Consider the following 22,373-nt stretch of genomic DNA (forward strand, 5'->3'; position numbering starts at 1 on the left):
AATTCTTCAATGGCATTCCATATTCTAGAGTAGGAGTTGACAAACCACGGCCCTGCCTGTTTTTGTAAGTAAAGTTTTATTGGGATACAGCCGTCTCATTCGTTTACATATTGTCGGTGCTGCTGAGCCCATACAGGCAGGGTTGAGTAACTGCAACAGAGGTTGTACAACCCACAAAACCGAAAATATTTACTATCTGGCCCATTAGAGGAAAACTCTGCAGACCTCTTATGTAGAGCTGTGGTTCCCAACTGTGGACAGACATTAGAATCACCCGGGGCATTTAAAAAATACTAATGCCCAGGCGGCACGCTCACAGAGAATGACTTAATGGATCAGGAGTGGGCTTGGGCATTAATTGCTTTTCAAATTTTCCCAGGTGATTCTAATGTGCAACCAGCCTTGACTGCTCTGATCCTTCGGATAATTCCAGACTCCTGAGCACGGTTTACAAAGGCCCTTCGTGACTAGGCCTGCCTGTCCAGCCTCATCCTCCCACACCCAAAGCCATTTCCTCTGCTCCATTATACAGATGCACCCAGGCCCGCACTTGTCTGACTTTCCGCCTGGAACACCCCTCCTTCCTGTCGGCCTGGCAAATGCTGAATCATCCTTTGAGCCCCAGCTGAAGGATGGTCTCCCCCAGGAAACATTCCAGACCCTTGCTTAGTGTACCGCACTAAAAGGCACGTCATTGTTCACCTGTCTGTCTCTCGTGTGAGGGAGGGACTATGTCTTCATTAACAGATCTCTCAGCAGAGGAGCTCAATAAACATTTGCTGAACTGAATTAAACTTTGAAAAAATTACGTTCAGATGCCCCAAATCCAGCTCCATGAATGTATTTTGAGGTCCTCCTAGTGTCAAGAAAAACAACAACTACAAAAACTGGATGTATTTATTATAAATTGGTGAAATAATTTCTAAATTCCCTCCTCCACCACTAATTGAGTATCCCAAACTCTGCAGCTGGAAGTTTAAGGATGTGGAACTACCAGAATTGAAAGAGATAAAAACAAGAGAGGCATCAACACTGAGCATGTCTTCACCCTTAGGTAAACCCCTGAAGGACAAACTTAGAAGGTTGCCCAATTCTTCTTCACTTGAGAAGATTAAATTCTAGTTTTCTTTCCAATTGGTGTTTTGCTTTCTAAACTGATTGGATTTATGGTTTCTAGCTGAAGTTGTGTGCTATGCTAATTTGCAAATTACATTTGCTTCCTTTCTGATTATGAACTCAAATGGACAAGTTGCCCTCTTCCTGTCTCATCCTTAATTGGTTTCTGTCAAGACCCTGAGATGCCAGGCCATGCCACATCCAAATCAAAATATATTGGGCTTGCCTGGGAGGGAGAGAGAGCATAAACTAACGATTAATCCCACCTGCCACTTCAAAAGCTCATAGCAGTTGTCCCAAGTTTTCATTTCCAAAAGATTAAAAAGAGCTCATTTCAGTTCTGCTAGGCTAATTGGCAGACAAATTTTCTTTCTCATATGGTGGCCATGATATGTGGAGATGAAGACGCAGAGTTGATTAATTTCCGGGTTTGAATGGAAGAAAGAAAGACCTTGGTCTATGGTCTTAAATTTTTAAATATGGATGCACTTATACCATGAGGTTGAAGGTAGCAGAAGCTTCTGGAATGCTAAGCCGCAAACGAATCCTGAAAGTAATGATCACCTTCAGCATTAACAGAAAATATTTATTAAGCATCTACCAGTTTGCTGTGTTACATTGGAGATTTTTTAAAACAAGAATTGAATAGTCCTTGCCCTGTAGTTGGTGACAGAGGGCATGCATGTCAAAGGCTAACCACCGGTTGCCGGAGATCTCCTTGTAGTAAGAAAGAAATCTGAATGTGCCATCAACGTGACATGCAGTTTGAAGTAGGCTCCTTGCCAACCCCTCCTGGCAATGCCTCTTGTGTCTGGTTGACTATTAATCTTGGACTTGGAGAATAAGAATAGCACGTGTACTCGTTTCCTGTGACCGCTATAATAAATTTCCACACACTTGGTGGCTTAAACAACAGAAATATATCCTCTCACAGTTCAGGGCCAGAAGTCCAAAATCAGTCTCACTGGGCTGAAATCAAGGCATCCCCAGGGCTGCATTTCTTCTGGAGTCTCCAGGGGAGAATCCATTCTTCGCCTCTTCCAGCTTCTGGTGGCTGTCGGCATCCCTCGGCTTGTGGCTACATCACTCAGATCTCTGCCTTTGTGATCACATCACCTTCTCATCTGTGTGTGTGTCAAATCTCCCTCTGCCTCCTTTTTCTAAGGATACATGTGACTGCATTTAAGGCCCACCCAGATAATCCAGGCTAACCTCCCCATCTCAAGATCTTTAATTTAATCTATCTGCAAAGATCTTGTTTCCATACAAGGCAACATTCACAGATCCCAGGAATTAGAATGTGGATATCTTTTGGGGATTGGGGGCCACGTTTCAACCTACCAGAGCATGGCTATCTGAAATCCAGTTAACCTGGAAATTTCAGTGGAACCCACCGTGTCACCCTTTCTCTATTACGAGATTTTCTTGGTTTCAGCATCTTTTCTGTCCCTAGCTCCAGCACCAGCAGAGAGGCTGGCCTTGAGTAAACCACCCTCCAGACTGACAGCTGGATGGGAAAAGAGGCAACCTTCAGAAAATGCAAAGCAAGTAGATGGTCAGTCCTCCACTGATGACTGGAGAACAAAGGCTTGGCTGGGGCCAGTGACTGGCCAACCAGTGAGTGTCTACCTACGATTGCCTCCTATTACCGAGGTATAAACCCTGGGCCTTGGCTTCCAGGAGAGAAGATGAGACACAGAGAAGAGACATCAAATAATCATTCGAAGAGATAAATGGTAGGGCCAGCCCAGTGGCGCAGTGGTTAAGTTTGCACGTTCTGCTTCTAAGGTCCAGGGTTTGCCAGTTTGGATCCCGGGTGCGGACATGGCACCACTTGGCAAGCCATGCTGTGGTAGGTGTCCCATATATAAAGTAGACAAAGATGGGCATGGATGTTAGCTCAGGGCCAGTCTTCCTCAGCAAAAAGAGGAGGATTGGTGGCAGATGTTAGCTCAGGGCTAATCTTCCTCAAAAAAAAAAAAAAAAGAGGAAAGAAGAGAGACTAAAAGTTGTAGAGCTAAGAAAAAAAAAAAAAAAGAGATGAACGATGAAGCCAAAGGGGGTAAGTCATCAGAGGAGGAAGCTTAGCAACCTTAGCATCAGGGTGGGCTGAGGGACTTGCTGTAGCGACCAGGGAGATGGGACTTGAAGGGTTAAGAAAGTTTTATAACAAAAGTAGCTGCTTGGGGAAGATTTCAAGGATGTTATGAGATTCGGGAAAACAGGAAATGAAAAGGCCTGCCGGCTGCTTGGGAACCAGAGGCCTCCCACCCCTCCCCTCGTTCTGTCCCAGAGGAATAAAGTGCAGGAAAATGCAGAAATCATGTGAAACTATAGGGACCTCAATATGCTGACACAGTCTTAATTCCACATAAATCGCTTCCCCTGTAAATCCTCTGCTGCAGACAGTGTTACAGATGGGTCTGGTTGGCCTTTGAAATGGCCGCAGGCGGGTCTGGTACAGCTCACAAAAAATGAGTTCCAGGATCTACCTGAGACTGCTTGGGTTTTTCTGGGTCTGTTGGTTTGGTTTTTTGCATCTCAAACAATGAATGCATGCTTTCTATTCCAGGGGGTGTGTTTGAGAGGCCATAGGTGCCTGTATTTGTTTCCTAGTGCTGTCTTAAATTTCCACACACAGGGGGCTTAAAACAACAGGAATTCATTGTCCCATAGTTCTGGAGACTAGGCATCCTAAATCAAGTCTTGGTTCCTTCTGGAGGCCGTCAGGGTGAAGCTGTTCCATGCCTCTCTCCTAACCTCTGGTGGTGGGTGGTAATCCCTGGCTTTCCTTGGCTGGTAGACGCATCATTCCAATTTCTGCCTCTGTCATTATATGGCATCCTCCCTGTGTGTCTCTACCTGTGTCTAAATTTCCCTCTTATAAGGACACCAGTCATTAGATTAGGGTCCTCCCTAATCCAGTACGACCTCATCTTAATTTGACTACATCTATCAGGACTCTATTTCCAAATAAGGTCACATCCACAGCTTCCAGGGGTTAGGATTTCAACATACCATCTTTTTGGAGGACACAATTCAACCTACAACCCTCTCCAAGTGGTTACTCTCATCTGAGCCACAGATGCTACTAATTAGCTTGTGAGACATCGTTGAGGAAGGTGTGGATCTGGAGAGAAGCATCCATGTGCTCAGGGAAGGTATGAGAATGTAGGAGAGATGGGACCCCAGAATGGCTGAAGTAAGAGAACACAGTGGGTCAAGGCAAAAGACCTGCAGAAATAATCAATCAGGTGCCTAAGAGGACCAAAGAAACATAATATGGCTTCAGTGTCTCCTTCTAACAGAGTTTCTATTGTATGTCCTGGTCATCTACTCTTTAAATTCTGTGCATATATACCAAGGGTCTACAGAAAGGGCATAAACCACAAGTTTTAGCTTCCAGGAGCCCTTCTCCAGGAAAAAGATGGGATGACAAGGTATTCAGACAAGAGACATAAAATCATTATTCTAGAACATATACGATACGGCCAAAAGGAGTAAGTCCCCAGAACAGAGCAACTGAAAAGGCTATATGGATATACAGATATATCTCTATCTCCACACATAAATTGAGAAGGATCACATATTCACTAACTAAATTCACCACTCTATGTTGTGATCCAATATTAAAAACACCGCAGGGAAACTGCTAGGTTTAGTAACTAGGTTTAGTGGGGGTGTAGATCCCAAAGTGTTGATAGAGCAAAAGGGCAGGAAAGACAGCGAGAAATGTGGTCACCGAGCTGTGTGGCCAAACCAAGAAAATGAGCTTCCTGCAAATCTGTATGAGTTTCCTATGGCTGCTGTAAGAAATTACCAAAACTTTGTGGCTTAAAGCAACATAAATTTATTATCTTATAGTCCTGGAGATTAAAAGCCCAAAATGGGGTTCACAGGGTGTTATGGGCTGTACTGCATCCCCCTCAAAATTCGTATCTTGAAGCCCTAAACCCCAGTACCTCAGAAGGTGACTGTATTTGGAGATCGGGCCTCTAAAAGAGGTGATTAAATTAAAACAAGGCTGTTAGGGTGGGTCCTAACCCAAGCTGACTGAATTAAATAAACATAAAGGGAGATCTGGACACCCAGAGAGACGCCAGGAGAAGGTGGTCATCAGCCATCTGCAGGTCAGGGAGAGAGGCCTCAGAGGAAACCAACCCCACCAGCACTTTGATCTTGGACCTCCAGCCTCCAGAACACCGAGGAAATTAATTTCTGTGCTCTAAGCCCCCCTATCTGTGGTACTTTCTTACAGCAGCCCTAGAAAACTAATACAGTGGGTATGGGTTTTGTGTCTACTTTTGGTAACTTGTCCAACTCATGTTTTACTAGCAATTACCTGTGAAGTTGACATACCTATTTTCAGCTAACCACCGGTTATCAGAATCATGCAGGAAGCTTCCTTAAAATTCAGATTCTTAGGGCTGGCTCCTAGAGGCTCTGTTAGCAGTGGGGTGGGGCTCAGGCAGTGGTGGTAAATGCTTAATAACCTGCTCTCCCCCCAAATACGAGAATGTATATATATGCATATATATATGTGTATCTGCACACACATGCATAGCACACTGTATTAGTCTGCTGTGGCTGCCATGACGAAGTACCACAGGCTGGGATGGCTTAAACAACAGAAATGTATTTCCTCACCGTCCAGGAGGTTATACGTTCAAGTTCAAGGTGTCGGCAGGCTTGGTTTCTTCTGAGGTCTCTCTCGTTAGTTGTAGTTGGCCGTCCTGTCTCTGCATCTTCACATTGTCTTCCCTCTATGAGTGTGTGTGTCCTCATCTCCCCTTCTTATAAGGACACCAGACATATTGGATTAGGGCCCACCACGTGTCCTCGTTTTACCTTTGTCACCTCTTTAAAGGCCCTGTCTCCAAATACAGTCACATTCTGAGGTACTGAGGTTAGAACTTTAATGTATGAATTTGAGGGGAATACAATTCAGCCCATAACACACAAATTACAACTAAGAATGAAATCCATAACACTCCTTACTGTAAATTCCATAGATAGCCAATTGATTCACTGCTTTCAGTGATTTTTGCCAAACTCATACCTGTAGCCAACCTATGGTTTCAGTTGACCAATGAGTGTAGTCCCAACATGAATGATGGATGATATTTTTATCCACCTTAACGAGCATACAGATGTGAAGCGAGAAAGACGTGTGTCGGGACTTCACTCATTCGTCCGTGACGTGAGCAACATTTCTGCTAAATCAGATAGTTTTCGAGTACTGAAGAATATTTCCCTCAACTTTTTGTGCTATTTATAATGTGATGGCTATAGACATAATACACTTTTAAGTTTAACACGCGTTTGTAACATTTTCTCCTTCAATTTCTTAAGTCTAGACAATCAACAAAAGAATAAATCAAGCCGCGACCTGTAGCGATTGCTGACATCTGTGGTGAATATGCTTCCGCCACAGCTGACTTCAAGCTCCCGACGAGATGTTCCTGAACCTGAGGGTGGCCGGTGATGTGCGGCACTCCATTCCCAGCATGCAGACACAGCAGACGTAAGCAACTTCAAGAGTACAGATAAGAGTAAAGTGTACTGAAATAATTAGGAAGTGGTAACTTTTTGAGTATTAATTACAATTGTTCTTAACATAATTTATTTAATTGTCAATTTATGTAATTTAACCCTTAAATGTTACCATGTTTGACAACCAGCTTGAAAATTTAACGATTGGCCCTTGCAAGCCAGGGCAGGCTGGCCGTGGCAGAATGCTATGCGAAGGAGTCGGAATTTTTTAAAGGCTGCTACACATTTTCAGAGTTTGAGAAACACAGCCTCTCCATTTCACAGGTGAGGAAACTTGTCTAGCCAAATGACGTGGTTTGGGTGAGGCCAGCCACACTGCTGGCCATTGACCAAGCCAGGATGAGAGCTGAGGCCTCCGGAGGGCTGGCCTAGCACAGTTTCTATGGCTCAACACCCTGTCTCTAAAAGGTGAGTAGTTTATAAGAAAAGCAGATGAGGAAAAGAAGAAATGCCTGGGGCAAGGTGCAGGGGGTCAGGTAGAGGGAGAAAGGGGAGGAGAATGAAGACAGATCCCCATCAGGGAAGGACGTCTTGGACAGGGGACCCACCGTCCCTGAATTAGAAATAGATGAGTTTTAAGGATTCATTGTAGTCAAGGAGAAAGAAAACTGAGAAGAAAAAGATTAATCAGGAGGAAGGATGCTAGAGATGTTTTAGGGCGCAATTTTCATACCTGATAAGAGATTGAATGCAGATTTCTGTGGACTACGGAGTTTAAAAACAAAACAACAAAACCAAACCGGAAGCAGACGGACAGAACACTGACCCAGGACTCCAGCAATGAAAAGGGGGATAAAATCAGACCGTGGCCCGAGAGGGTGGCAAAATCAAAGCGCACAAAAGTGTTTGGTGGATTTTGTTTGCTTTAATATAGTGGACGTGGGTCTGTTAGAAAGCAAATGGAGAAGGATGACAGGAAGGGAGAAATGGAAGCTCGTTCTGCACTTATGGTATCACACTCTTCTTTCCTATAACGTCCACAGCTGCAATCCATCCTTCCCACCGCCCCACTGGGTCTCTGTATCCGTCCCTAATAGCAGGCTCTCTCCTGCTCCAGCACGGTGATGATTTCAGTTCCCTTCTGTAGGACCAAACATCCCTGCCTAAACTTCAAGGACCCTCTCTCTCCACTTTATTCCTCAGACCCCCACCCATTCTCAGAAATCCTGCCTATCATCATCTCTGTGTTTTGGATGGGGGATGGAGTTTTAAAACATTCTTATGCAGCGTTTAATATATTTTTTAAAAGGCATAAAGAAGAAAATAATAAACACTGATATTCCCAACATCCAGCTTAAAAAATAAAACTTGACCCATCATTTGAAATGTGATGTGTCCCCAATTGTGTCCCCAGCCTACCCACTTCCCACTCCAAGGCAACCCCTGACTCCGGAGGCTATCATTTTCCTGCATGCCTTTCCATTCGTACTACAGACATATGTCCCTTAAGCAATAGAGCACCTTAATTTGCATTTTAAAAATGCTTTATATACTGTATATATTCTTTTACAACTTTTTTTCTTGATCTTATTTCTGTATATTCCCTCCATATTGATACACTCTGTTTCATTTCTTTTCTTTTTTTTAAAGATTGGCACCTGAGCTGACATCTGTTGCCAATCTTTTTTTTTCTTCTTCTCCCCAAAGCCCCCCAGTACATGGTTATATATTCTAGTTGTGGGTCCTTCTAGTTGTGCTACGTGGGATGCTGCCTTAGCATGGCCTGATGAGCAGTGCCATGTCCATGCCCAGAATCCAAACCGGTGAAACCCTGGGCTGCCTGAAGCAGAGGACACAAAGTTAACCACTGGGCCACGAGGCTGGCCCCCCAGGCTGGTCCCCCCTCCCCCTTTTTTTTGTGAGGAAGATTGGCCCAGAGCTAACATCTGGGCCAATCTTCCTCTTTTTGCTTGAGGAAGATTGTTGCTGAGCTAACGTCTGTGCCAATCTTTCTCTATTTTCTATGTGGGACACTGCCACAGTGTAGCTTGATGAACAGTACGTAGGTCCATGCCCAGGATCTGAACCCATGAACCCCGGGCCGCTGAAACAGAGGGCGCAAACTTAACCACTATGCCACCAGGCCAGCCCCTTGCTTCATTCCTTTTTTGCTGCGGATTTCTTTTTCCCTTGTTTCTCTTGTTGCTTATTTTAGGCAATGATTCAAAGTACAGGCTCGGTAAACATGATCTGGGCTCAAATCCTGTCTCTACCACTTATTTCAGGCAAGATGCTTTACATCTCTGTGTCTGTTTTCTCATTTACCGAATAAAGATGATAATAACACCCTCCCCGCAGGAGGGCTAAATGAGACCACTCCTGCACAGGGCTGGGGGCGGGCCTGCCATGTAAAGTACTCTCTAAATGCTGACTCTTACTATTTTTCCACCCACACGACTGTCAGGAAAACCATGGTGAGAATGGAGGTCAGAACCACGTGCTGTGCTAAAAATCTCAGGCAAAATGTCAAAGCAACGACATCCAGTGTTTTTGGTACATTAGAATGAAAATCAGTTAAAACAACTACAGATGGCAGCATTCATCTATTAAATTAAGTAACGGTCATCTATCCCATTTATGTAAATCATTCAATTCTTTCTTGGACCATTCACCTTGGGGAAAATTTTTTAACTGAAAAAAGAAAATTTCAGTTTTCAGGCCCCTACAGATGGACCATCATTGGTGCATGACTAGGGGACATTTTAGGGCAAATAAAGAACTAACAAGGCTATGACTAACAATGGCAATATGTGCCACCTCCTCATCACCAGAAATCTAAACCAGTCATTGCACCTTCTGGATTTTTCTTGGCCAGCTTATTTGGCTGGGGTTTGCCAGAATGTTCCCTGTCAATATCACCAAGTGTTGTAGCAAAACATAATCAATTCCAAAATGGGACTTGAAGATGGCTATTGAATTAGGTGGATTTATATTTTCCTACCGTTTCATTAAATATTAGGAGAATTAATCCAGTGTAGAAAGGCAAATGCTTCAAATCGTGTACTATTTTGAACTACCCAATATTAGATCAAAACTTGTCTATATTTATGACATATATTTTTGCTGTTTCCCAAGACAAAATATTAGTCATGTGTTCAAAATGTAAGTGGAAATTGCCATGATCGTTTTTCTGGCTTTGGAAAGAGTGAGTTTTTACATTTTCCTTGGTGGTGGTGTCCATCAGCATCATCAACAAATCATTCTCCCTGAGAGATTACCCCTCTGAAAGCAAATCTGATTTCCTGCCTCTTTCTGGCAGGAAATTTTGTGTCCCTTTAATTGTGAGAATAATTTTGGGAAACTGACAAAAAAAAAAATTCTGGCAGCCTAAAGTCCTTCCAGATCATATGCAAAGAAAAAGTTTTGGCTACAGTGGAACATCTTCCAGCTTGAGCCGGGACATTCACCAACACACTCCTAGAATTTACTAGCAAACACATAACGGGCAAGACTCGTTCCCTGAATAATGAAGCAATTCATTATCAAAAGCAGACTAAATGTCTAGAAGATGAAATAAAGTAAGCAATCTCATACGACAGTGAAATACTATCAACTTCAACAATAGTAAACAGCATCACACAATTTATAAACAATTCTTGTCTTATTAAGAGGTTGGCCCTCACGAGATTCCTTCTGGCTAGAATTCATACCACTTCCTCTGTTGCCTTCTGCAATAAAAATTCCTCCTCCCTCCTTGATTCCTGGTGCAATTTGTAAATTAAGGTTCATTTGTCTTCCCCGTTTGGTTCTGTGTTTTTAACTCTCAAGAGTTTTTCTAGAATGCTCCAGCACGAACCTCAGACTGCCCTGTGTTCACCTACCCCAAGGGCCAGGAAAACCTACTTACTTCTTAGAGCGTATTCTTTGGGCTTCACTGAATTCAGATCAGAAAGGAATTCATCAGTGTCTTGCATGCACTTGAGAGAAATGTTTCTGGCGGAAGAAACAAAAGGTAACTGAAATTGAAAAGACAGCAGACTAAACAGTAAAGTCAGGACCATCATCGTCCCTTAACCTGTCAGGATAAAACTCCCCTCTCAGACAAAGAGCCCTATATTTATGAAACGCTAGTTGATAACGTGTTGAGGGAAAATGTGACATCGCTTGCTCCTTAACATGCAGAAACAAGCTGTGTCTCCTCAGCCACCTGCAGAGCAGCCAAGAGGAACAAACCATGGAAACCGATTGACATACAACTTGTTATTATTGAGTAAAACCGGCTACGGATGTGGGGGCCGCTGGCCACCTGGCTTCCTTTAGTTATGCAGATTAACATTTCCAGCTAACACGGAGAAGGCTAGATTTTTTCCAGTTAGACGGGCTTGTGTATATCTCTGGGTTTAAAAAGTATGCAGAGGAGGCTAAGTGGCAATATTTGTTTTTTGCCCAAGAATGATTACGAATCCAACCTATAAAACATTCGAATAAATGATAAGCAAAGTAAGGCTTCTCCATGATCATCTGGATATTTTCTGCATCTGTTAATGTGTTTGCTGGGCTTTGAATGTGACATAGGTGTGGGAGTGGTGAACTCCCTCATGGAAAGCCACAGTATTGCTGTGTTACATATAAGCACACGCATCCTCACATGGAGGCTTAGAACACGCATCCTGGAAAGGAAATGATGCTGACAAAAAAAGACCAGCGTAACGGTGTTCATCTACTTTAAGAAAATGTAAAATGTGTGGCTCTGGATTTCTCCCGGTGTAAATATTTTCTTTCCAGAAACGCTTTCTTTAAATAGTCACCTCCCTAACTATATTTAAAATATGATGCAAATCTTGTTTACACTGCCAGAACACGTCCACACCTGTGGCTGGCCGTGACTCAGTTGTACTTCCTGCTGCTCATTGGCTTCCCAGCAGCCTCTAGCATCCCAGACCGATACCCTTTGTCTGAGTCCGTAGGGGCTGCAATAGCAAAAGACCACAGACTGGGTGGCTTACAAACAACAGAAATTTACTCGTCACAGTTCTGGAGGCTGGAAGTCTGTGATCAAGGTGCTGGCACGGTCCTGTTCCGGTGAAGGCCGTCTTCCAGGGTCATAGCTGGCACCTTCTCTCTGTGTCCTCACCGGCTGGAAGGGGTGAAGGATCTCTGTAGGGTCTCCTTTATAACAAAATGAATCCCACTCATGAGGGCTCCACCCTCAGGGCCTGATCTCCTCCCAAAGTCCCCATCTCCCAGTATGTCATCTCTGGGGGTTAGGATTTCAACATATGGATTTGGGAGGACACATTCAGACAAGAGCACCCTTCCTTGCACGCTGTCACCTCTGTCCCCAGTGTCCTTCCCCAAGCCTGCCTCTTCCTGGGCATTACTTACCTACTCTACTTACTCTTCTAAGTAGGTGTTGACTCTTCCAGGAAGCTCCCCTGGGCTTCCCCTTGGGTGAGGATAAGTGTCAATTCTCCATGCTCCCTAATCGCCTCGCATCCTCTCTTCACCTCCTTACACTGCGTTCCTCCCTCCTTACAGCCTGGAAGCATCATGAGGGCAGGCGCTGTGCTCTTTTCATCTACCTGGGCTTTCCTGGAGGTGGTCTATGTAACGGCCAAAAGCCAAAGCTGACACTAAATAACTACCCTGTGAGCTGGGGCAGTCTCGCGACCTCAATGACTTCATCTGGAAAATTAGGATAACAATAGTCTCTACCTTTTGGAATCGTTTTAAGATTTAAATAATATATTTAAAATACTATTTAAAATAATGTATTTCAAATACTAATATATTTAAAATACTTATATTTAAAATGGCCCATCATAAAAACTCAAACATACTAGCTATTATTATCTTTATATTCTAAACAGTTACTACACCTGGCAGATGATAATATATATACCAGACACCCAGATAATGTATATACAAGGAGGCCTTGCAGTGTCTGACCTGTAGTAAACCCTTAATAAACAGAAGCTATTGTGGTAATTTATTATTACTCTCTGTCATTGTTATTGGCCTAAAGAAAAAAGATTCAGGCACACAGCTGAAATAGTTAAAGTGCTACTGGGCAAATAGGTCCTTGAAAAAAAAAGGCCATTAGATCCAAGTTACAAAGGGGCAGTTTTAAAACAATAATAAAGAACTTTCTAATAGTCAAAAGTACCCAAAGATGACCTGGGCTCTTGCAAATAGTATAGAGGTCTCGAAGTTTGGAGGTGTTCAAATAGTGGTTGAACGTTGCATGTGGGTGTTACAAGATTTAGCATCAGATGGTCCTGATACAAACGACTTTTAAGGTCTTCTCTACCCCTCCAACCTCTGAGTTTACCTTCAAAATTATTTTCTGCCATTAACGCCTTGGTTGTTATGATGCACCTCGGAGGATATTCTTAAATTGAAGGAGAAATTGAAAGTTCAATGCAAAAAATGAAAGAGAACATCCAACCTGGAATTATATAGAGAAAGCAATAACTTGCACTAAAAAAGGAACTTAATTTGGCACCAGAAACCAGGCTTCAAGTCCTGGCTCTGTCAGAAGCTGGTTCAATTTCCCCGTCTGTAAAATCATAAAATTGTAAGATCAGCCTACCTCGCACAGTTGTTTCCCAGTATTACATTAGAGCTCTTGAGTCACAAAAAATATTCGTTAGCATTAGAGCTCGCAATTCCAAATGCGCCCTGTGCTTGACTCTATGTTAAAAAAAGCTGGGGGAGGGGGAGGATTGAAAACACAGGAAGTTTAGGTAATTTGAATATTTAGGAGTGATTAAACAGAAAAACCTCTGAAATCTGGATTTATTTCCTAGACAGTTGTTGATGGTGTATAGTTATCAAAAATAAGAATAATATTGCTTTATAATTCAGTGTTAAATACATCTTTTCTCAACTAGAAAAAAAATAATGAGAATATATATCCACGTGTTAATCATTAGTGGGGCTGGCCCTGTGGCTGAGTGCTTAATTCCGTGTGCTCAGCTTAAGTGGCCTGGGGTTCTCCAGTTCAGATCCTGGGTGCAGACCTACACACCGCTCATCCAGCCATGCTGTGGCAGCGCCCCACTTGGAAGAACTAGAAGGAATTACAACTAGGATATACAACTGTGTACTGGGGCTTTGGGGAGAAAAAAAAAATTGAAAAGTGACTGATTCTGGCTTTAAAAAAAAAATCATTAGTAATAAAACCGACCTACAATGATTTTCAAATATTATCTAAACAAAAAGGAAAAAAGAGAATCTTACTTTTGTGTAATTAATAGCTCAAGATCCCACTAATTTGTCCCAACTCCTGAGAAATAAAATTATGACTAGTCAAGGTTCAGGGAGACTCAGGTGATTTATGAAGACATTGTAGGCACCTGTTTTATGCAGGGCATGTGCCGGGTGTAAAAATAGGACACGAAAATAAATAACACCTTCCTTCGCTGAAAGCAGGTTTTCATCATTCCTGAGGCAGCAGCAACCAGCTAGCTGACGCTATTATTAATGCCGCAGGCATTTTATTCACGTAACTAGCTCTATGGGGAAGGAAAGAGCATTAGGCCTCTCATCGTTTGGCAATGGGTTTGAGAAAACAAGGATTTGTCTTTGTTGACAAGAATAAGGATCAAGCTGATGGGGAAAATGTAACTAATATCTGCTGCTCTCAGGCTGCAAAATGAAAACGCCTCTTGCAATGAGAGGAAATGGCAGATCAGAAAGCAGGCAGTGTTCCTGGAACAGCTCAGGACATTTATCCAGAGGATGGCAGTCAGTTAACAAATAAGCATATAACGTCAGGAGTGATAAGTCCTAGGAAGAGAAATAATGCAGAGTAAAGAAATGGAGAGCAGTGAAGCAGGTGTGAGCCATTGGTGGGTTCGGGCACATCTTAGTCAGGTGACCTGCAAGGGCTCTCTGAGCCAACTGGAAAGAAGAAAAAAAGCCCACATGGGAATAACTACAGAGGGAAGAACATTCTAGGCAGAGGGAACAGCAAGTGCCAGGTCCCATGAAGGGAATGTGACTAGCGTATTAAAGGAACAATAGGAGGGAGTGAGGTGGAGGTGGGAAGAAGTGGTAGGAGATGAGGTTGGTGAAGTGACCGGATGTTGGGGATGGAAGGTCTGCTGGGGTCTCACGGCTATTGAAAGGCACACACTTCTGCTTATCTTGGTAAGTCTCATCTAAAATAACTGATAGTATCATGTTGTTTGGCTGGTGTCTTATTCAGAGGGAAGCAAGAGGCTGAGCTTTGGAATGTCCCACCATGCTGTCAGCACTCCCTAGGTTCAAGATGGTTCGGTGGTTCCTTGAAGGCAGACTGATTCCACAGTGAGCAGAGATGCGGAGGAATGTCCACATTCTTTCCTCCCAGATCTTGGTCCTTCCCTTTCCCTGACCAACCAGTGCAATTCACAAGGTCACTCTCCATCTACAATCACTATGACTATTGCCACCACGCCACTAGAATGAATGAATTAAACTGTCCCTGCTTCTTTGTATCACCTACTAGAGAGTCAAAGCAAGAGCATCATTTTGGCCACGTATTGGTCATCCCATGCCTGACATTAGGCGGCTAGGGGTCATGAAGAGTGACCTTTTGGTTTCTGGAGTAGGAAGCAAGATCCCTCTCCTCCTGAGATTCATACAACGGCAGATTCCCCAATCCTGGAAGGGGATCAGATGCTGAAGTGACAAAATCAAGATAAAGGTCCACTACTCCTGCTTGGAGAAATATCTTCTACCCTTCCCAAATAGAGTCGTTCCCTTTGGCCCTTGCACTCTGCTTTCTCCCGACTCTTGTCAACATCGCACCATCCTCTCCAATCAGATCTATGCCTTCCTTGTTCTTTTTCATCAACTAAATGTTTATTATCCAGAAATAACCAATCCAATTAAATTTGACTTAACCTGAAGGTCAGAAAATTACTCTTGGGCTAAACCCACACTTTCTGGAACTGAGTTGGAGGTGTGAATGGCAGACTATAATTATAGCTCTCCCTTAGATAAAAATATAGTCTTGCAAAGGATTGTGTTGAGAAACAGACCTGCCATGGTAGTGTAATTTACAATTGTAACTGTAGAAAAGCTCAAGGATAAGCAGCTTGCAATAAAATAGCAAAGCAAATTGAATAATCAGTTCCTTTAAATACTATGAAACATTATAAATAGTGCTGCTTTATGAGTCAGAACTAACCTCATAAATTGAATTTGGAAACTAGCAAAGAATATTTTCTGGGAAATGCTATTCTGTTTCCTTAAGTAAAAATAACCACTAGGGAAAGGGTATAATTCCAGGATAAACCTGGTAAGGTAATTAGAAAGAAAAGGTAAATGTGGATTCTAGAGTACACTTTTCCAGCTAACAGCCTGCCTATCAGGGGTAAAATGCACATCGACAATATTACCAGTATAGAGCACATACTTCCAAAAGTGCGTGCTGGGTGTCTGTGAGCATCATGTCTCCCACCCGGTACCCGAGATCATCATTCACCCTGTGCTGTGCCCAGCTCATGGACATTACAGACTATTACTGGGGCTTCCTTGTCCTCTAGGTTTTATTTGGCTTTGGCCAGTGGGAGGTGTGGGCAGGAAACCTTCAAGTGTGAGGAAACAGCTTCTTTGTCATTTCCCTCCCACACCCTCTTGGCTTCACTGTGTCTCTGGCTCTGGCTCTCATCTAGAGGTCCCTGTTCCAGGCTCCAACTCCACCCCTCTCGGCAGACCTGAGGGTAGTAACAGCTCCCCACCATGCTAGTCCCTGGGTGCCTCAACATCCCTTGTTCCAGCCCACAGCTCCATATATAGGCCCTTAATTTCTTTAAACATTTTCTAGTGTGCTATCGTGTCCTGCTAGAACCCTAATTCACACAGGATCTAATGCTGGGCTCCCTCACATCTGCCTTCCCAACAAAGGCAGCAAATGCGAGTGAGCAAAATCCCAGAAATATATAGGCTAAGATGATGAAAGTTTTACCATCAAATGTACTGAGTCCTTACTAAAATGTTCACCAAAATCAGGACAGCAGGGAGGGGAAAATGGATGTGAAAAGAGAATGCTCTCTTTTACAGGGAAGACTGACAGTAGCCAAGTCTCAAATTCAGCCTCACACCCAAATCATGTGGACCAAGGCTGGGCTATTCAAAATAAATGGTTTGGGGGTGACGGTGACTACAGAAGTACAACTGGCTAGTACAGAAGCTTCTAATAATCAGAAGAGAGGCTCTTTGCAGAGATTAAGTTCACATTGTCATATAGCAAAGGTTTACGATTAACTCTGTAGGGATGTGAGGCCCCTAATTGCAAAAAGAAACTCCAAGTAAACAAGAAGGTTGAAGGATCCATTTAAGCAAAGGACGACTTATGCCTAAGCGGGAGCCATGTTTTTAAGGTAACTAAGTCTAGGTTCCTTATTTAGAAGATGCATGCTTAACACTAAGAGCTACACTCTGGGATCCTTAGAGCATCTGATTTGCAAAGTGTGTGTGTGTTTGCGTGTAACTAAATGGCATAAATAGCATCCCACACTCAGCACACCCCTCTCTATTTTCAGACCATTCTTTGGGATAGATGAATGGTTCCTTTAAGTCATATTTTATGAAGTTCTTCAAACACATTTTCCTTTTATCCCCTTCCAAGTAGGCATTAAAAAACAGTGCTCACAGCATGATGAATATTTTAACATGAAATAATACACTAATCTTGGCCCAAGTTTCCAACAGGAAATCTCCCTGTTGGTCAAAGATCCTGGGATGGAACTCACCAGCCCACTGACCCTGGAGAGAAGCACCCACCAGGGCTTTAGGGTGGAACAGCTGTTCTTCAGAATACTTACTCGAGTAGGAGTCAGGAATTTGCTGAAAATGTGTTTGGGAGGAAGAAGTGATTTATGCCATGGAGTCTAAGCCCACATTTTCCTTTTTCTCATGTTATAAGTTCTTATCACCTTGCTGGCATCCTTCTTTATGCATCACTGTTACTCAGTTATTGATAAAATAACATCATCCAACCAGACGCGTTCAAACAAGAACGTATCTCGTATGTATATCTAAAGCACAAGCTTCCCCGTAACTAGCTCTTTCATATTTCTATGTAAGTAATCTAAACCTTGAAAAAAAATCTATTTCAGAAATCACCTAGGTTTGAACTTTCCAATCAGACTTATCCTCTTTCTCTGTATCCCACCACACAAAATCCTCACAATACTACTTCTGAAATGCCACCCACAACTGCAGCCTCTCTCCAAGCCTCCTCTCCTCGGTCGAGTCTGCACGCCCACATGCACTACTGCATTAGCACCACAGCCACACCGACTTACACCTTATTCCTGTGATGGTCATTTATGCTGTTCAAGTATTTTCAGCCTTCTGGGCACATGGTAGAATCACTCTTCCTGGCCTCCTTGTGATTACATAGGAACATGTAACTGGTTTTGGCCAATGAGCTGTGAGAAGTGACCCCTTGTCACTTCTGGGCCAGAGCATTTAATGGCACTTGTCGCAGTCAACCCTCAATGGATATCAAATGTAAACAAGAACTCAGTCTTGTCATAAGTCATTAAGATATAGGGTTGTAACTATAGCATAACTTACGCTGATTGATACACTCTCCCACCACCCATTCTAAACACTGTCACCAATTCATATGGTTATGTCACTCCCCTGTCCAAATAACTCATCTCTATCAGAGTACAAACCCCTTAGTCTGTCCTTCAAGGCTTTTTACAACTTGGCACAAGCTTACACTGTCAGCCTCAGCTCGTACCTCCCCACTAAACAGAGGAAATCGGCTTCCTAAGAACTCACTGAGCAGGCCCGTTTTCTGCCTTTAATCTGATTAGGTCCCGTTTCTCAAATGCCCACATCTACAACCACAAAGCATCTACAGCTAATGAAGACCGCGTAGAATTCACAAGTCCTAGTGTGGATTTTTGTTCTGCATTCACCAAGTTAACCCAAATATTCATGTCTTTCATTAACGGCTAAGAATCTTCCATGCTAGCCCTTCCTAAATTCTATTCCCGCTTTCTGGAACTCATATAAAACTTGTTAGATCTTCACATTTCGTCCTTTTTGACTTCTAACCTCTTTCATATATTTCATCTCTTTATCTCTGTGCTGTATTCCAGGTAATTTCTTCACGATCTATCTTCCAGTACACCGATTCTCTCTTCAGTTGAACCATCCGAATTTCCTCCCAGGGCTACAGCATGGTATGCTGCTTTTCTACCCTGTATTTCAGTTTCTTCTTCATCTTGGACCTGTGGGCATTTTTAAAAAACTTTCTTGGATGCTCAACTAGGCATTTAATAGATGCTAATTTCATATTACCAAGCATTTTTGGGTGTTTTAGACAGACTTTCCGGTTATCTCATAAAAGACATTAGTGCCACAAACAAAAATTCTAGTATCGTGTTTTGCACATACATTTTATTTGTTGAATAAGTGAGTATTTGTCAATATGTACATGAACACACAGGCGAGCACTAGGTTTAGAGCAAGAATATCTGGGTTCTAAGATGCAAAGCCACTTCCCAGCTATGAGGGCTTAGGCAAAGAACTTATCTGAGCTCAGCTTCCTCAACTGTAGAACTAGGCTATTAAGACCTGTGCAGCCCACCGCACAGGTTTATTGCAAGGTTCAAAAGCAGAAACATAGGAAAGTGCTATGAATACAACTTAGGGAAATACAAGTATAAATACAACAAGTAACAGAAACTGAATTTCAAGTTGAGGAACACTTAATCACGCCCTCGGATTATACCGATGGACTGATAGGAGTCAACAAGAATGTGACAAAACCGCCAATTGCTAATGAGAACGAATATGCCCTTCTTCTGAGTGGGAAGAATTTTGCAATATCCTGTAGCCTGTCCCTGTGATTAATCACTTCCTAAACTTCATGAAAACGTCAGAGACCCACCATCAATAACTCTCTCACAGAAGCACAAGGGCCAAATGTCCCACGTTTATTTACATATGAAATGTGTTTAATACAGTTATGATGGATGTAGTGCACCACACCTGACAGCAGCAAGACCTTTTGAGGAACCGAACGTTGACTACAGTATATCATGCAAGTATCTATATATACACAGAAGAATTTCTTTTCTTTAAAAAAAAAAAAAGTACAAAACATGTTCAGGGATAAATACAAGATATAAAATGCAAAAGAAAACACAAAACGAAACCCAAAAAATATAACTCTCCCAGAGAACTATAAACGGAAGGGACAGAAGAGTACCTCTGCTGCACTTCAATAAAGCAGAACTACCGATATGAAAGATACTTATTGAAATGACCGAACTAAACCCAGGTGGCTCAGTGCTTAATTGAACGGCCAATCGCGATGCGCAGGCGGCTGCATCGATAAGTCGGTGGTTGAAGTTGTGCATCCCAACTCTAAGTACCAGAACGTTTGGCAGTAGCACCCAGAAAAGGAAACGCCAACTCTTTAGACAGCAAAGGGTTAAGTCAACTGTGATTTTTTTTTTCCTGTCAAGAGCCAGAGAAATACTTGATATCTTTAGTTGTGTCTTTGTAATAGTTAATAAATTACATGACAAAAACTTGACTATATAAACCTATTGATCTAACTATATATTTGTAACTTTTACAGTAGTCCAGCCCTTTCGTAACTTTATCTCCTTGTGCTCTATAAGCCAGCCTTGCAAATTTGCTCAGAAAACCGCCAGCCCCCATTTTTTCCCTTTAGAATAATACCCTTCCTCCCGTTCGAAGATGGAATTAAGGAAATCCACATTCCTTGCTGGATTTCTGGCCTAAGTTTTTATCCACCACTGGGAAAGAAGCTACCTGCAAGGCTGCTTTAAACACTGTTTGGCGTGGCCTGGAAAAAATGCCACACGCAGAGTGCGGTCACGTCAGAAACGCGCACTCCCAGACTTAGAGCAGGCACGTTGAGGATGGTGCTAAGACACTTAAAAGTCCCTAGTGTTTTGAGACCCACAATCACCTACAATTTATGTAGTGAATTCTAAAAATTAAAAACACTAAAAAAGGCATTATCTTAGCCTGTAATTAGTTAACCCATTCAAATCTGTAACATACAAAATGGTTTATTTGAATTCAGGAACTGCCCCTGTTACTAAGAACTCTGTTTTAAAGAAACAGTACAAAAAGAAAAATTCTAACCTGGAAAGAAAAAAAAAAAAAAAACATTTTCCACTAAATACTGATACAAACATGTAACAAAGAGTATAAAAAGTTATTCATTTAAATATATACAAACTCTTTTAAACTCAAATACTGTTTTAATACTTATCGAGGATATACACGACGAGGTGAAGGTACACTGAAGGAGAGTATATTGCAACAGCCTAGACAGGACTGTTAACTCGATTATTCTGCAGACTTTTTGTAACAAAAATGTCCTTTTTATTCCAATGTGGACAGGGGTTCTCCGTGGGGAGGTCCGTGGCTATTTCTCAGCTGAGCTCACTCTTTTGGATTTGATGAAGGCCATGCCGTGTGTCCGCATGTGAGCATTTAAGGCAGCTTCCGTTTCGAACGTTTTGGCGCACACTTTGCACTTTCTGTCTGACGCTGCGCCGTCGGCCGCGTCGTCCTCGTGGCTGGGCTTGTTCTCCTGCTGACTGTCCTCTCCGGCCCCGTTCTGCTTGGACACCGGCTGCGGCTCCTTCAGCTTGTGCACGATGAAGAGGTGCCTGGACAGGGAGACGTGCGACGTGTAGCAGAGGCCGCACTCGCGGCACTGGTGGGAGGAGCCGTCCGACTTGTGCTGAGGGATGTGTTCGTGGAACTGCAGCAGATTTTCAGTGGTGAAGCCACACACAGCACACTTGTGAACCTTGAAAACGTTTATCTTTAGCTTTTTCAGTGGCTGAGTAATTGCTCCTCTGGGAGGTCTGAACTCCAAAACTGGTTCTTCCAACTTCCGCTTGGGACTGGGAACCTTTGAGAAGAAGAAAAACAACAGATGACACAACTGAAACCCGTCTGCTGTGTGGGTGATAAAACGATCAGCTCTCTCGGACTCCAGAGCCGCTGGGAAGACGTGTTCTGGGAGCTGCGGGATCTGGGTTTTCTTACAGCTGTGCGTCTGCCACTGCACCCCATGCTCACACCTTTCATCCACCCCGCAAAAGTGAGCGGAGTTCCCGTGTGACCAGGCATCGCTCCGGCCAGTGGGCAAGCATGACCAAACGAGCCCCAGCCTTCAGGGGAGGGAGGCTCCAGTGGAGCAGGATGAAAACAAAGGAGTCAATCTACAGTGTGTCAGACACACGGGAACAAACCAGGACACAGGAGAGGGGATGGCTGTTAGGTCACGTGGCTCGGTCAGGGACGGCCTTGGTGATAGTTGACATCGGAACAGAGGTCTGTCGCAGCCATGGTGCGAGCCATGTGCCCCCACGTCAGGGGAAGGGTCCAGACATGCAGAGCTGTGCGTGCAAAGGCCGAGGTGGGAGCTGGCCTGTGTGCTCAGGGGACAGCAGGGAGGCCAGTGGGGCTGGAGCAGGTGACCAGCTGTGTGCGGACACGAGGCCAGGGAGAGGCAGGGGGCGGACGGACTGAAAAGCACCTTGTGTGAGAGAAAATGTCAGGGACTTGTGCTTTTTCTTTGACTAAGATGGAGAGCCAGTGGGGACTCACCTGGAGGGACTGCCCTTTCCTGCCCCCGCGCCATCAGCAGACCCCTTCCCCCGCTGGCCATGCCTTCCTCTTTCCTTTCCAGCTTTCCAGGTCCGACCCACATCAAATCCCCTCACTTCTAGCTCTCCAAAAACCCAAGCCAAAAG

General features: G+C 43.4%; 2 protein-coding genes across 14 annotated transcripts in view; both read right to left on the bottom strand.

Moving 5' to 3' along the window:
• The window catches only part of LOC106842482 (O-acyltransferase like protein-like), a 64,775-nt gene extending 54,044 nt beyond the window's left edge, over positions 1-10,731 (bottom strand). Inside the window, exons 1-2 of one of the 2 annotated variants that reach the window (XM_070512936.1) lie at positions 10,517-10,643; positions 6,506-6,648 (exon numbers count right to left, since the gene is read on the bottom strand). In XM_070512936.1, coding sequence (XP_070369037.1) covers positions 6,506-6,524 — 19 coding nt within the window. In that variant the 5' untranslated portion in view covers positions 6,525-6,648; positions 10,517-10,643. Of the gene's footprint in view, positions 1-6,505; positions 6,649-10,516 lie in introns of both variants that reach the window. The other variant, XM_014859028.3, reaches the window with a different exon arrangement.
• An 8,976-nt stretch (positions 10,732-19,707) lies between these two features.
• ZNF532 (zinc finger protein 532) overlaps positions 19,708-22,373 on the bottom strand; it is a 108,001-nt gene continuing 105,335 nt past the window's right edge. For all 12 annotated transcript variants that reach the window (XR_011504386.1, XM_044774806.2, XM_044774807.2 and 9 more), the window contains one exon: positions 19,708-21,526. Coding sequence is in view for 11 of the 12 variants with exons in the window: in XM_044774806.2 (XP_044630741.1) it covers positions 21,032-21,526 (495 nt within the window). In the remaining variant the exon portion in view is untranslated. The remainder of the gene's footprint in view (positions 21,527-22,373) is intronic.

Source organism: Equus asinus, chromosome 7 (genome assembly GCF_041296235.1).
Source record: "Equus asinus isolate D_3611 breed Donkey chromosome 7, EquAss-T2T_v2, whole genome shotgun sequence".
Lineage (NCBI taxonomy): Eukaryota > Metazoa > Chordata > Mammalia > Perissodactyla > Equidae > Equus > Equus asinus.